At 41.8% G+C, this 17,049-nt stretch overlaps 1 protein-coding gene across 1 annotated transcript in view; it reads right to left on the reverse strand.

The window, feature by feature from the left end:
- PKD1L1 (polycystin 1 like 1, transient receptor potential channel interacting) overlaps positions 1–17,049 on the reverse strand; it is a 1,793,388-nt gene that overhangs the window by 262,170 nt on the left and 1,514,169 nt on the right. Inside the window, exon 54 of the mRNA XM_078688182.1 lies at positions 12,201–12,324. Within this exon, the coding sequence (XP_078544308.1) occupies positions 12,201–12,324 (124 nt within the window). The remainder of the gene's footprint in view (positions 1–12,200; positions 12,325–17,049) is intronic.

Raw genomic sequence — 17,049 nt, forward strand, 5'->3', positions numbered from 1 at the left:
CGACAGATTTTTTTAGAACATTTCCACCGTATGTATTCTACAGAGTATTTAGTGGGGGGAAAAACTGATCCGGGATTATTTTTCTAATATAGATATCCCTAAACTCAGAGAATCGGATCAGTCAATTAGCATCTGACATAAATTCAGGTGAAATATTGAATTCTATTAAAACAAACAGCTGGGGCGAAAGCATGTGGACAAGATGGCTTCCCCATCGAATTTTATAAAACCTTTTTGAATGAATTGCTGACACCTTTGAAAAAACTATTTAATTATATTATTAAGCAGGGAGGATTGGTGCCTGCAATTTTTAAGGAAGAAATAATAGTGTAATTTGTTAAAAAAGATAAAAGTCCTGAAGATGTAAACTCCTATAAGCCCATTAGTCTTTTAAATTCGGACTATAAGATTTTACTGAAAGTATGGGCCAAACGTTTTTTATTTACTGCCCAGGAGATAATTCATACAGACCAGACAGGTTTTATAGCCGGAAGATATATGGCAGCTAATACTGAGTTTTTAATACAAGCTTTAGACTATTTTAACACCAATATAACCCCGGCATGTATCATGATGGTCGATGCTGGTCAACTGGACTACCCCGTTTTATGCCCTTCGTAAATTTGGCTTCCCAGCTCAGGTTATTGATATGCTACGTAATATTTATCAGGGGGCCTCGGCCCAGGTTTTAATCAACACAAAACGAGCAGGAAAAATTAACCATGGGACCAGACAGGGTTGTCCACTTTCGCCGCTGCTTTTTCCTTTTTTTATAGAACCATTAGTAATTAAAATTAGAAATAATGCTGCTATCCAACCCCCTATTCCCCGAATGGCCAAACTAAAACTTTTTGCGGACGACATTATTTTATATTTGATGCCCAATAAAGAAAATATGGAAAGGGTATTGAGGGAATTTAGAGATTTTGAGCAGATTGGGGGCTATAAAATAAATCCTAATAAAACGGAAGTCCTTGCCCTCAACACAGATATAAATCTTCTTCCATCCTGTTTGAGGACTCAAGCCGTTAACCAAGATGCAATTAGATATCTTGGGATATTTATAACCAGTCAGTGTCATGAGTTATACCATCTGAATTCCACTAGAATGAAAAATAAAAGCAAGAGACTCTTGGATCAGTGGCTTTTACTGCCTCTCTCAATAGTGGGCAGGGTTTCGCTAATTAAAATGTCGAAATTACCGCTGCTTATATTTTTGTTTAGCAATGTCCCTATAAAAATTAATTTGTCCTTTTTTAAAGAAATGGAGATGATGCTTAGAAGCTTTGTTTGGGGAAAAAAAAATAATCTAGGGTTAAGCTGTCAGTAGTGCAATTATCCATTTCCCAGGGGGGCCTAGCTTCACCGCATTTAAAAACTTATTATGAGGCTGCCTTTTTAGATATCGTGGCGGGACTGATGGGATCCAAATGCATTTTACATATCTTCTTCCTTGATAAAATGTTACAAGAAATTGGTTGTCAAAACCTCCAAACTTCCCAAATATATATATATATATATATAAGACCTCAAGAGAATATTCTTTTAGACTCCAGTCCTTTTATAAAAAAACAGGATCTTCGGGTATGCAATATCAGAGCTTGAGGGAGTGTACCTGCCTTGGCCTTCAACTTAGAACAAACCATCTAACAAAATGGGAAAATTGTTGTTCAAAATAGGGTGATTTCTTGGCAAGAAGTGATGGCAAGGGCTGATAACCCTAGGAGACCCTTTTTCGAATATGAGCAAATCGTTCATTTTTTAAGAAATATCAATGGCTTTTTTGACTCTCCACACGAATTAGTGGTAGCCCTTTATGGGGCCAAAGTTAATGGCATAGGGAATTGATATAGGCTACTACATCGCCAGGGTCAATGTCATTGGTAGAAAGTCATCTGGGTAAAATAGGCCATGAGACCCAATGTGTTTTTTCATGTAAGGACTGGGAAACCCTATGCCACCTAGGAAGTAAATCCCTGCGCGCGGCTAATTTTAAAAGGATGGCATTTTTATCACGTTGGCTTGCCTATTTGACTCCAGAGGCCTTGGGGAAAAGATACCCTGAGGTTGAAAATAAGTGTTTTAGATGCCAAGCCAGTGGTCAGGGCGGGTGGCTTCATACTGTTTTTTTACTTGTCCACGATTAGAACCCTTCTGGGAGGCAATTTTTGCATATATAGAGCTGGCAATCGGGAAGAGAATCCAGCCTGCGGCTAAAGCAGCCTTATTTGGCATATGTAAAGATAGAATTATGCTAACTAGGGCTGAGGAAGTATTTTTGTTCATCTCTTGTACGGTAGCCTGTTCCTTAATCTTGCTGAATTGGAGATCCAGCGACGTTCCCTCCCAATTAAAGTGGTTCAATAACATGATAAGGACTCGCAATTTTGAAAAATTATATGAAAGTCGGGTGGGAGCCAATTAGAAATTCAAAAAATTTGGAAGTGTTTTGGAAACTTAGAAAAGTTAAAGGGGGGCGATTAATACTTGATATTGATGTTGAAATTGCAGCAGTGTTCGCGACTAAGAGCACTAGCACTTTTTCTTCTGTGGCTGCACTTGATAAGCATTTAGCACTTCTTGAGGTTGTTGCACTTTATAATATTTGCACTTTTTCTTGCTGTTGCACTTTATTGCAGGTTTTTGCACAGTCTCTTTTTAAATTGTTGATGATGTTGACTGTTGCAGTTTTATCCCTTTTTTATCTTTTCATGGAAGGAGGAAGCTATTTAAGAAGCTATTTAATGTTTTAAAAGGTTTCAATAATTGTGTTTTTATTTTTTGATGATTGTAAAATGTATATCTTGTACCTAATGCTCTGCTCAATAAAACAAATTATTAAAAAAAAAACAAGAAGCAGCACCACCAGGAAAAAGTCCAACACTTCACAAAGAAAATTTCAGAGAAAGCACCCATTTTCTGGATACTTCTTCTTGAGGGGTATGATCAGCGCTGACCCAAAGACATTAGAAGATCTTCAAACGGCTCCTGCCCCACTGTCAGCCAGCGAGGATAGGAGCTTTTTGGGCATGACAAACTATTGTGGAAGCGCTTTATCTTTTACTATGCAACCTTAACTGAACTCCTGAGAGCACGGATGAACACCCAGTCCTGGTGGGTGTTGAAGGACACGAGGGTGCATATCAAGTGGTAAGAAAAGCTCTCCTTCATGATGTTACTATAACATATGTCAATATACAACAGACCACAGAATTACATGTGGATGCTAGTCCTGTGTACTTAGTGGAGGAATATGGGCAGAGGTAGCATTTTCCAGTAAGGCCCTCACTGAAACAGAATCCAGATAGTTGCAGATCGAATGGGAGGCCTTGGTCATTAGGTGGGGATGCACTCATATTGGCCTGTACCTGTTCGGGAGGAATTCTCATGTGATCACAGATTACAAGCCGCTTGTACATCTATTTAAAGAGACTTCTCAGCACCCAATACCCAGGATAGGTGCATTATAGACCAGGCACACAACACTGTGCTGTGTACTTACCACAGCACCTTAGGGAGGTCAAATCGCAAGACAAGGGACATGGTGAAGTCAGAGAAGAGAATGTGAGGACCAACTCAGGCTACATACCCAGATGGCTTGACAATGGAAGAAATCACCACAGAGACTATCAAAAATGAGCATATTCATAGGAATGAAACAGCCATTCACCAGGAGCGGATGGTTTTTATAGTCAATGTCAGCATGCTAGACTTAGAATGCAAACAAACACTATCATTGCTATGGAGGATTTGAGCGGAAATGAGAACAACCTCTGCGTGGGTGTTTTTTAGGAGGACGTCGCATTCTGGTACCGGAGTCCCTTTAGGAGAAATTAGTTGCCTTGGGAAATTAAGGGCATCAGGACCAAGAGTTGGTTGATAGAGAAATTATGGTTCCCTGGCATGGACTGAATAAGGGAGAAGGCCATGTGGAACTGATGACCATGTCAGTTGGCCAATGGTGCAGGAAGGCCTGCTACAGGGTTCACTGATGAGTCATGTGACACCGTGAACAAGAGTGAGTGCTGACCCTTGTTTATTCACGGACGGATGGCAAGCCCTGGTGTTGATCAACACCTGCTCTAAGTTTCCGGTGATAGAACCAGTAACATTGGTGTCCTATGAACATATAAAAACCAATTTGCCGAACTTTGGACAACCCTAAGAAATAAGGATGGATAATGGTCCACCATTTCAAGGGAATGATTTTAAGAACTATATTAGAAATTTGTGAATACAAGAAAAAAAAAATCTGATGGCCCCAGGCAAACAGAAAAGTGTAGTGTTTTATGAGGAGTCTGAATGAAGCTCTGTGCATAAGAAAGGAGAAAAATGAGGATGTGGAATAGGCTTTGCACTACTTCTTGTGGTTTTACCACAACACAGAACACTGTGCCACCTGCAGTACTCTTATGACAGTTATGTTTGTGAGATTTCTAAGAAAGTCAATTGCAGCCTCCAGCCTCCCCCACCTGCCCTGGCACACTAACAGTCATCACCTATGAATGTTACAGCATTTAATCAGGAAAGGAAGGCTAACAATGACCAAACCAGCTGGTAATGAAGGGCTGTACTCATGAAGCTGCAGTTAGTTGGTGAGAGACAGAAAACCTGGCTGGACATTTCACACACTGGCACTGTATGAGGCAGAACCGTGGACAGCTAGAGGAGTGAAAGGGACAATGTTCACTGTTCCAGAGGTGCAAGAAGCCCTCACAAGAAATGTGTTGATGTTTAGCAGAGTACCCAGTAGTAAGGGGAAAAGCCCTGATCAGAAACACGAGTGAACCCATGGGAAGAAGATTATTTAGATCTTGAAAGGGAATGGTCTGAAGCATCACAAGACTCTGAAAATCAGTCAAAAAGAACAGAGGACAAAGTGGGAGATCAACAGAAAACGTGGCGGAGCAGGTACCACCACCCCTTTACCCTCAGAAAGAGACTAAAGCCAAGGCCCAGTCATAGACTTTCTGTGTGTTAATAGACACTTCATAGTTGTGGATAATGTATGCATTATCCTAAATGTAAGAAATTGGGATACTGCCACAATTGTTTTTTTACTGGGAACCAAGTAATCCATTGTAGGACTTGCCTCTCAGGCAGCAAAGCAGAGCAGTAAAAGGCATACGCCAGGGAATTAGAGGGATAGGAGCTCCAGCTTTCTGGTATTCTGGTAAGCAACACTGCTACTCAATTAACCATTGTCCAGTCAGTGCATTTCCTTTTAGCAGAGTTCAACTGCCATTCAAGTCAGGACTCACTAAAGAGGTCGCCATATTTCTGAGCTTATGAGCACCAAGATCAAGCTCAGAGTGCTTTAGAATTAATAAAACCTGTCCTGGGGTCATAATTGTAAATCCCCATGAGACTTAGGCCGAATTTTAAACAAACACATTTTAGGTGGGAATACTGTACCTTCCAAACCCCCCCACCCACATTGGTGAAATGTTGGTGGTTCTCCTGCCACCCCATGAGCTCCACAAAGAACAAGTAGGCAACTTGTATTCCCTCGTCTGGGGCTCCTTTGCAGATCAATTAATACAAATGAGCAGCTTCCAGCTGCCTCTGTGGGAGGTCACAATCCATTTTTCTGTCTTTTTGTTTTATTTTTCTAGGGGCAGCGATTCCACCCAGGGCACTCATCACTGCACAAGTCATTGAGGGCTGCAGTGGGTGCCCAAAAGTGCCCGTGGTCCCAGACAGCTCCCCGTACATCTGTGCACTACCTGGGCAGTGAGTGGGAGAAGGCATTTTTCTCCTTCTCTCACTACAACATGAGCAAGCTCATTACCTCAGTTCTCACCCACGGGAAGGAGCCGTACACACTCCACTTTGCACACTCCTTGTAGGCATGGGGTCCATGGATTGGTGTGAAGTGGGAAGGCAACATTCCAGCTGACCTACCTTGCGGCCCACCCTGGGGGAATAGTTAGGAAATATGGCAGGGCAATATACACCATTTATTGTGCATTATTCCTCTCTTGGAGCCCAAACTTCTAAGACCCATTTCTCGGGCCCTATTGGGACAATTTCTATAATCGTGGGGTTGTTTTGTTCCTGGTGGCAAGCCCTAGACAGCAGGAGTATTCGTCGTGAGGCCTCCTGGCCTTTAAAGGTGCTTCTTACAGGAAGCTAGATTTTAGGACTCCCTTCATCAGACCTGTCCTCTGCCCGGCTTCGGCTACCCTTCTCCTGTTGATTGGGCATCTTGCGCAGCTCTTCCACGATGGAGCAGCAAAACATTCTCCCTGACGAACTCCACAAGCCCCAGAGCCTCCCTGCTTTTTGAAGGGTTCCCGTGTGTCCGCAGAGTCAAGGGACAGTCCACAGCAATCCTTAGAAAGCCCTCCGGGGGTCTCCCAGCAGGTCCTTCCCCCTACTGTCCCTCAGGGGGAATAAGGGCAGCAGCAATACTGGCCTTGGAGGGTACAATACAATCCTAGTCCAGGGGGGCAACTGAGTCAAAGCCCTAAAGTTCATTCTTTTAGGGCTTCAGGTGGCCTTGTCCTTACAGCTTTGCACCCATTTGTTGTTGTTGCTCCCAGGTTCAGGTTTTTACATTTTGTAGGGGGTTTTAAGTGGCGGTGGAAAATTTAGGAACAAGGTACCCCTGGCCAATCCTTGGATGCCACATCATCCCTCTACCCATGTCCCAAGCGTCCTGCCCACCATTCTAGCACCAACCAATATTGTGACTTCATATAGTATGTAGAAAAAGCTGCCCTGAGGGTCTCAGCTTTATCCTTTGATGACACAGCTGCCAGATCCCTTCCCTCCAAAACTTCTAAGGTAAGCCCCTCCAGTATTGGCTCCAGAGGTCTGGCCCTTCTCCTTTGTTGGGGTGTGCTTGGGCTATCCCAGCTCATGTACAATGTGACAAGCAAATTAACAGATGCAGATTTTCTCCCCAACCTTCCCTTCCTAGGAACTGGGTGCAGTACTGTTCACTGTTCTGTTCTATGTGGAGATATTTGATGCCTCTGCTGGGGAGCAGAATAATTAACTTGGCAAAAGTCTGGAATCTAAAATAGGTTGTGCCAGGAAAATATGATAGATTTTAAAGTGCCATAAGGCATTTATTTTGGAGCCTGGGACTGGGAAATCATACTTCGGTGCATGTTTTACCCCAGTTTGGTACCTTGCTGAACCCTGTAGGTCTCAGTGAAGTGAATCTGTAATTTAGTGCAGATTTCTCCTATATAATTGTATTTAGTGTAAGCACCACAGACGGACACTATGATGCCTACTTGCAGGTCAGCACCGATGCCTGAATAGTACCTTCTGCGACAAGCTATATGCGCGCAGATACTGGGGTGCACTAGATAGTAGTCTCACACGTGTTGTCTGCACACAAGTTCATGTATAACCAGACTAGAGGCTCCTAACCTACCTGTGCAACAGTGGTTTTATCTTAAACTGCACACCCTGGCAGTTAGCATGTTGAGTCCAACGACCTTGAATTCACCAAATGTGAGACTCAGGTAGTGAGACTCACTCACAATAAAAGTCCAAGAACTCAGTATTTAAAATTGAAAAATCCTCTGAGATTAAATGTGCAGGATCCATGTGCAACATTGAAGTATTGTTGTTCCTTGAAAGGTGTAAAGGGATGTAGTGATCCACTCAGCAGACACACACCCAGAGGGCCAGGCTTACCCTAGGGAATAAATAAACATGGGCTGAACTGCAAGTGGTCTTCTCCCATAGTTCATATCAATGTGTGTGTGTATTTTGGGCCCTGGGCAGCTGGGTCTCTTGTTATATTGTAGGCTAGCACACAACAGTCCCATCTTCCACGTTTTAAAATCTATTAAAGTCCTTGCTGGATCAGTTAATTTGTGACCTCCATTTGGACTCTCTTCTATACACACATCTATCTGCATTTCAATGCTACATTCCACTATGAAACTGCCGCTTACAAGGAAGTGGGATGATCTTTTTTTTAAACTCTAAAATGCTTCCCCATTATAGCTACTGAACATCTTAACCTGTTTGTACTGGCACGTATTGTTCAGATGGATTACAATGATGAGATTTTAAGTATGTTCTCCACATCAAAAACGGAACCTGCAAGTTCTTCACATAGCTACCAAATATCCCAGATCCATGTATAATGTAACTGTTCTTGCTGTTCTCCAGTACAGTTTTTTTGTTCAAATTCTGAGACTTGTAGCCCTGGTTGCATAATGGCATAAACAAGACTAAGTTCAATAGTTCAAGGAAAAAACCTTGACAGCCACAGCTCATCATGCATAGACCTGGGAAACTTGATAGGGTAGGCTTCAGAATGTCGTAGCCCATGCTGTCTTTGGAAAAACCAAAAGAAATTTCCCTTGCCAAAAAGTCTATTCTTAACTCCGTTTAAAAAAATAAACACAGGCAGGTACGCTTGACCTTTAAGTGCATATGATTTGGTACTGTCATAAAATGAGAGGAGATAAACAGCATTTTAGCCTCTTTAAACACTTCAGAAGTGAGTTTGGTTGTAAAATTACATAACACAGCAGAGCGGTGTAGTCTCTGTCTTTTATAGAACCCTGTGTGAGTGCATGGTTTGCCGCCTACCCGGTGAAAGAAGAGATATGCCTCTATCACACAGCAGTAATAACCTCAGTCCATGGAGCAAAAATATGTAGTTTCCATGGCTCACATGTTGCTTGATAAGAGTCAGCAACTTGACATTTCAATAGCTCACAGTAAACAATAATACTGTTTAAGTATTATATTCCCTGATATCATTGACCCCTCTTCCTCTAATGTTGTGGTGATGTGTTAAGTTCTCTGTTTGCACTTTGAGTAGATACCAATGCTTGAATTAGATCTTTGGTACCCACATGAGCACTTAATCACTATGGGTGAATGCGTACACATTATGGAGCCGATTACGAATCGATGTCGTTAGGAAGGCCTCCGCCACAGGGTGCAAGGTTTTCCCCAACCAACCCTTTTTCCAATGGAAGTTGTGTTCTTGGTCAGAACACATGCTCCCATTGGTATCAATACGAGTCCAACCGAACGATGTTAGGAAGCATCGTAATCAGTTGTCTGGACTAGCAGGACACGATTCGTTAGGAAACGAGTCCAGAACTGATTCGTCCGGGACAGTTTACTAACATCATAAATGGCCCCTATCTATGCAATTACTGTCATACAAGCAGTAGTTTGAATTAAAGAAGCAATTTAATTTTAAAACTGTACTTCTTAGGACTACAAATAAACATTTATACTTCAGTATTAACATGAGGCAGTAGGAAGCAGTTAGGAAATAAATCAGAGCTTCTGCATGAACGTCATGAAGGTTGACATCTAAATAAATTATGCTGTGTCAGTATAAGCGCCTGCAGGCAATGATTCATCATATGTCCTTGTGTAAAACTGTCACAATCTCCTCCTGCACCATCTCTGTCACACCCACTTCCTGTGCTCCCTGCATAGTGGTCTAACATGCAGGGCTCATGTTGCTTTATTCCTACGGCGGTTTATGGCACGCTATATCATGATTCATGTTCCCCTAGCACCCTCATGACTGATGTTCCCCCAGAACCCCCATAACTGATGCTCCCCCAGCACCCTCATGACTGATGCTCCCCAAGCACCAGTAATTTCATTGCACCAGAATCCCTGCAAGCATTCCCCAAATCGCGTGAACCAATGGATTAACTGTTCTTGCTGTCACTAAGGCCCTGGTGTGGTTTTCCACTATGTACATTCAAGCAAATACAATACATTTATTTCCTGTTATTTGGTTCCAAACAACAAGTTACACATGCTCATTCTGTAAGGTCAAAGAGAGTGTACTAATTTGTTTTCTCTAAGGTTTGAGAATTTTCCAGACGGAAATGTGCCTCATGTGATCTATCTACATCCTTTGAGCCTTCAAGAGGGTATATAAACCCCGCCTAAACGTGATTCATGGCTTGGCTTCGCTCCCAGCAGAACAAGCGTAACCTTTCTCACTCACCTGAAGAATCCTGCAAAATCAAGAAGTTCTCCAATCTCCTTCAAGTCCATCCAAACCAGTGGTTTCCTTTACAGCAGCTCCCTCGACGTTATCCTCCTTGCTCCCTCCTGCACAGCTGCTCCAGACCTCCCCCGCGACTCCCTGAGTTAAAGTCTCAAGTTCTTCTTCGAACTTCAGTCAAGTGGAAGAACTAGGCTAATTACTTGGTATCAGGTTAGTGCACACTAAACCGCCTACAGTAGTAAACAGGAAAGAGTGTCTCCGTCTTCAAAGGCTATACACTTTTACTTCATGTGCTCTCTGTGATTTACTCCATCACTTCTTGTATGTTTATACTCCGGACCCTTCCTACAACCTTGGCCCTAGAACTGGCACCATTCAAGGATTAAAGACTTGATCTCTGTGATTTTCTGATGAACGGTAGTGCCGAGAGAAAGCACTTCAGAGTCCTTGATACATGCACTAACCTTGTATCCCACCCTGCATTCCAAGTGTACCCTTAAGAGTGCAAGTAACACCTACCTTTGCTTCGAGTGCATCTTAGGAGGGCAAGTAATTCCAACCTGTGCTCTGAGTGTACACCTGGGAGTGCCAATAACCCCCTTCTGTATTTCAAGTTTATTCATAGGAGGGCCATACTCCAATCTGTGATTCTGGTTATTCTGCTCTTATGCCGAGCTGCAGATAAAACCTGTAAGTTTATGTCACTGAAGTTAATACTTGTTCATTCTATGTAGAGACCCGTTAGTGTACTGATGGTAACTACCTCCTTTTGTTATTTCCAGCGCATTGAATCATCACAAAGCCAGAGGTTATGGTCCACTGCACATCTACCTCGCCAATGTAGAAGGTCTCAGAACGGACAAATCCGGTTATGAAATGTTGCACGGCCACAGAGCAGATCCATTACCACAAGTCTCTCTTTTCTTATTTTATCCCAAACCCCGCCCCCATGGGAACAGTGTGAGATCTAAGATTTTGGTTCCTTGAAATGCATTGCCTTTGGGTGGGATAGTGGGGCACTCCATAGGAGTGCTTGTGTTTTCAGGTGTCTCTCTTGTATGCTCATTCCCAGAGCAGCTGCTGTAGCCCAGTAGAATGTAATAAACTAACTGTATTTCATTGAAAGTTTTCCTACATTCTATGTGTATTGCTGCACTTTTGTAAACAATGGTGATTTTATATCCAAACCACCACTCATGGCAGGCAACTTTTTAGGAAACTTCATTCTTCAAAGGCTCTATTGGTCAATATACGAGATTTCACAGAGGGCACCCAGGAGGTGAAGCTTTCTTGGTTGTCACTGCTCAGCACAGGTCATTTGCTATTCATGAATAGCCTCAACATATGTAGTTCTGCAAAGCTCTTAAAAAATATCACTTCCATGTGTAGTTTTTGGCCTGTTTCTTTGCTCCATGGTTTTGAATGTCAGGACACCTTTTAGTAATCATCATGTTTTATGAAATTAAAACTAAACTTCAAGTTTCTGTCCTCTGTCTACATTCCTGTGTCAAGAAGTTCTCTTTTCCTTAGAGAATTACCTTTCAGAATGACTGATTCTACTTATCTCTGGCACTACGAGTTCATCCATTACTCATGCTTGTGACCATGCTGGAGTTCAGAAGGTGAATGAGATTCAAAAGAAGTAATTTTGCGTAAGAAACACAAAGAACCCATATTCTCTGAAATAAATGTGTTGTTACAGATTAGTACACAACTAACAACACTGTTGATCAGAATGCCAAGAGGCTGGCCTCTACATCCAAAGTCAAACACTTAGCCCTAGACCATCATCTCCGAAAAGGCCTTTTATTTGGAGGCCTTAAAGTATAACATTTCCACACAAATATTTAGACCTTCATTATTTCATGGCGGATAGTATAGTTTTTTTTATTTTTTAAAGAATACATAAACAAAGGTTCAGGGCCCCACTGCCAGGGTTGCCAACCCCAATGCCAAGCTTTCTTGTCTTGATTACACCTCCTGCCACTTTCCTCCACTACCTTACACTTGTGGGTTTATCTCACTTTTGTAATATCTATTTTTAACCCTCCTTTTGTCCCTTCTCACTGTTTACCCAACATTCTCCTCATCCTTCCTCCATCTTTTCTACCTTTCTCTTTCTTGACCTGTATCAAATGATGCCATGGGTCCCCAGAACTAAGTGCCAATGCTAACACATTGATACTGCCTGCACAAATTGAGCATTGGATTTGCAAATGTAAAACATCAACTGTACCTGAGCCTTTGCCGCTGCTTTGTTATACCAGGTGTCCCAGTAAAGTCCATCTAGCAGAGTTGTAAAGGTCCAGTCCCACCATTGATCAACTCTTTTAATCTCAGTGAATGGGTTCTTGGCATTCCTGCATGAACAAGGAACAAAGATAACATCATAAACAGGACACTGAATGTTAAGATTAACTAAGTACAAGCCATTCAAACAGTTATCAAAAATGTATAACTCCCTGTGGGCAAGTCCTCATTTGACACCTTATTCAGTGATTTCAGCCTAGGCTTAACTGTAACATCCTCAGTGCTATTGCTGTTGATGGTATAATTTCAACAGATGCAAAAATAATGACAAAGTAATCAAAGATTGGAAAAATGTATCTTACTTAAATATCTAACTTTAAAACAAAAGAAAATGTTGCCGCTGCAATTTCTGATCATAGGTTGCAAAAACATAAATGACAAATACTCAACAGAAACAAAGGAAAGACAACTGTAGACGATTAAGAAGTGGTGCAAGGATGGTCGATTGTGCGTTTAGAGATTATTTTATGTGGAAAGTAAGCTGGTGTTGTTTGTGGGGTTTAGGATGCACCAAATATTTTGATGTGAACTGGTCACTCTGCTTAAGAATGCTGTAAGTAAGAGACACATAAGTAAGTATGTGATACATTTGTTTACACTTAATTTAATATCATTGCCATTGGGCAGCTAGGTAAAGTTATATCCCAGAATTGGTGTTTAACAGTGCTTGTAACTTAGAACAGGTGGAGTACGAGATGCACCAGTGCTCTAGGATGCACTCCTAAGAGGTTTAGAAGACCAATGCAAAGACCAATGCAAAACGGTGCAGCTTCTAATGCAGAACAAGTAGTAAAAGTTAATGGGTCTACTCTGGAGCGGTGTGGTTGTTGCCTGCTGCAATACATCAGGTTAAGTGACAGTCTATGTGGTATATGCATAAGAGATGGGGAGTATCCCACTGGAAGGCATGGCTGTCAACCCCCAAAATAAATTATTCTAGAGGTCTCACCAAGCTTGCAAGAAGCCTTGGTGAGGCCTGGGGCACAAACAATAAGGTGCCCTCTCAACACCTTTTCCTTACTGACCAAAGCTCTATCTTAATTCCATTAATCTTGTCAGCTGGAATATTACTGGGATTCATTCAAATGGGCTACTATTCCAATGCTCAGTGATGCTATTATATGTTATTCCTCCATGGCCGTCCCATCTAACTCAGGTTGAGCTAGGAGAGGTCTCTCAACCTTGTTCAAACATACCTTAAACGTTTAAATTACCTCAGTGGAAGTTAAGTGTGGAGTGTTGGCAATTTTTTCATTGAGTGGTAAGAAGGATTTTTATTTCCATTTAGTTCATTTTTATAATAAAAATTGTGGTATTTTAATAACCCTCACTTTCACAGTTTGTTGAATTGTATTGATGGATTGTTTCCCTGCAATACATTCTCAATGCGAAAAACTAGTTTGAAACTTTGCAGCAACTTTAACGCCAAAGTATCTGGAAGAACATTTGATATTTTATCTTAGACAATTACTCACCTGTTACAGCCTCTATGGGCTACCCAGACCACAGGGGGGATGAATTAGGCAATTATTTCTAGGCTTGTGATCTAATCAACATACATGGGAATGTTCTCTGTCAAACTACCAAAATATCACTTATTTTGGTCAGGTTTGCAATTCAACCATTGTCATATTGTTATGTCCGGAGACCTCATGAAGTATTACCTGGGCAGTGGTATTCTGGAGGTTAATTACAAGGACCATAATCCTTTGACTTTCATTTTTGCCACCTCAAACCATTTCTTGTAAACCAGAGTTTACCCATTGTTTCTCTACCCAGCACAATGGGTTAGGGTTAATTTATTTATTTATTTATGGGATTTTTAGTGCGCAACTAATACCCTAAGGTGTCTAGGCGCAGCAAATACTCAGGATTACAACACTAGTCAAAGCACGTTCTCATTGATTGAAAAGCCAAGTCTTCAGTGATTTGCGGAAATTAATAAGGGTGGGAGCAATTTTAATGTGCAAAGGAAGAGAGTTCCAAAGCACGGGGACTGTTACCAAAAATCGTCTGTCACCCCAAGTAGCCGTTCTTGTCCGGGGGACAGTCAAAAGATGGCTGGCCGCTGATCTTAGATTCTTTTTGGGGATGTACATCTGGAAAGCTTCTTTTAAAAACTTCGGTCCGATCTGGTGAATGGCCTTATAGGCTATACAAAGAGCTTTAAATTTGATCCTGCTTTCGACCCTTAACCAATGGAGATGGCGAATGGCTGCAGAAGTGGACTGTCGCCGGAACCCGAACTGAGTGTCATCTAAGAGTTTATGATGTTCAATAAACTCTGCGAGCTGTTTATTCATGATTGCCTCTATGAAGGGAAGACAGGCAATAGGCCTGTAATTGGACGAAATGGTGGGGTCTAAAGAAGGCTTTTTAATTAAAGGTTTAACAATGGCCTTCTTCCAGCTTGCTGGGTAGACACCTGATTTAAATATGGAATTACATATTTCCATTAGCGGTTGTGTGATGACATTTTGTAATTTATTCATTATAGTGGGGGGGCAGGAATCAAGAGGAGAACCTGATTTGATCTTACAAATCAGTGTACTAATCTGATCTTCAGTGGCTGGTTGAAACTGATCAAAAGAGGGATGATTGAGTACTGGATAATTGATGGGTAGGGCATCAGTTTTTCCTGCCTGTTCACTAGAAAAAGTAGAGTAGATGTCCACCACCTTAGTTTTAAAGAAAGTGGCTTATGAGTCACATAATTCCTGCGAGTTCTCGATCACCGGTCCACTTGGGTTAGAAAGAGAATTGACCACTTGAAAGAGCATCCTAGCTGAGTTGTGTGCTTGCTCAATTTGGGCAGTATAAAAAAGATTCTTTTGCATGTTAATCGCTTTTTTGTAAATTGCTAGAGCGCTCTTATACTCTTGCTTAGCAGAGGAACTGTAGTGTTTCCTCCATCGTCTTTCAAGATTCCTACAGTGCTGGCGCTGGAGGCGCAGTTCCTCTGTGTACCATTGAGCAGATGGAGTAGCTCTATTGGGGCGATGACATTTTTCAGGTGCAACTTGGTTGGCTGCCTTTAAAATCCATTCCTGAAAAGTTGTGGACATAGTTTCAGTATCACCTATGTTTTCCGGAATAGATGATGTCAAGAGATTAATAAAATGCGGCATATCTGCCTTATTCCACATCCGTGCTCCCACCAGCGGGCAAACTTTAGTCTGGGAAGGATTAAGAGGTAACAGTGTAATCCTGAAAATTATGGCTTGATGGTCAGACCATATCAAAGGAAGTACTACTGGTGTCTCAATGTTGGGATCGTTGGTAAATAATCCATCCAGTGTGTGCCCAGCATTGTGCGTTGGGCCCCTCACTAGCTGCTGCAGTCCTATTGCTTGCATGTCAGCGATAAGTTGGGCTGTATCATGATTTTCCATGTTTTCAAGCGGAAAATTGAAGTCCCCAATGTGGAATCTCCCTTTCTGTGCGTCCTTGGTAAAAACAAATTTTGGCCTTTTATGGTTTATCAGATACTGCAGACTGTGCTCAAACAACAGAGCCTTTTATTTACTTATGCCATTGTATTAATAGAACTCTGCTTAAGCCTCGAGTTCATCGCATAGCACCAACCCCATGCTGGTTTGATGCTTCTTGCTCCCTTTTTAACAGGAATTTTCCCAAACCTTTATCTAAAAAAACAGAAGAGTTGCAGAGGAGGTTACAGCTTGCTGAATGAAATTTAAATCCAGCTTAAAAAGGATAAATTCAGAGATTAAAATAATAACTGGATGCAGCTGCGGCCCGTGCAGTTTAGAGTGGTGGGGCCAGGGGGGGGGGGAAGAGAGATGTGACAGACTACCACTAGAGAAAATTAAATAAATACTTAATTTTCCCTCGTCTGTTGAAATCCCCACCCCCACCCCCACCCCCACCCCCCACCCGGCCCAACTCCTCTTACCTGCATGGGCCACGGCTGACTTACAATTCTAGTTTTTGGGGGAAGATAGGTAATTTGATCAGAATCAGTGACCGTGTCCTATCTACTCTAAACATTGAACTTAAAGATGTCCACTGAGTTTTACATTTTACGGCAATTTACAGCCTTACTGAAAATTCCTCCCTTTTTTTTTTAGACACCCCTTTCAGTTTAACATCTGGTTCAAAATTAATTTTTGATTATCCTAAGGTAATCTTGGAAATACATTAGAGTTGCTTTGGTAAAGCTCCAGACAATTTATACAGGGCCTTTTTAAATGTAATATAGATTTCTGCTCCCCTTTCTTAAAAAACATGTTTAATAATTCTTGTGTGAGCCAGCTACCTGTATCTTTGTCAGCATCCATCATAGTTCCTATTTCTTTTTTTTTTAACTGTTTTTATTACAACATCAAGAAAATTGGCAATACAGACATTGGTCAATTACATTCCTCACTCACTTAGATAACGTTCTTACATATTTAATCTTTTGTTAAAATAATATGTACCTTATTGATTTATCAGTTCCTTATCCTATTCTTCCTAGCCGTTCCGTTATTCCCCTTCCATCTCATCATCTGAGCTATCTCCATCTGAGTCTGGCAATGGTTCGCAAATGTCCCCTCTGAAAGCATTCCAAGCTGCCCATATCTTATTCCATTTCTGCGGGCACCTTCTGGATGCATATACTGTATGTTCAGTGACCATTGTTAGGTCCATATTTCTGCACCATGCAGACAGTGTCGGCACCTCTGCCGCTCCCCATTTCTGTGCAATGTCTCTCTTGGCGATTAATAGACCCAGTGTAGTCCAGATCTGCCCATTGCGTGTGAGGTCGTTAGGCT

This window comes from Lissotriton helveticus, chromosome 4_1, assembly GCF_964261635.1.
Source record: "Lissotriton helveticus chromosome 4_1, aLisHel1.1, whole genome shotgun sequence".
Taxonomy (NCBI): domain Eukaryota; kingdom Metazoa; phylum Chordata; class Amphibia; order Caudata; family Salamandridae; genus Lissotriton; species Lissotriton helveticus.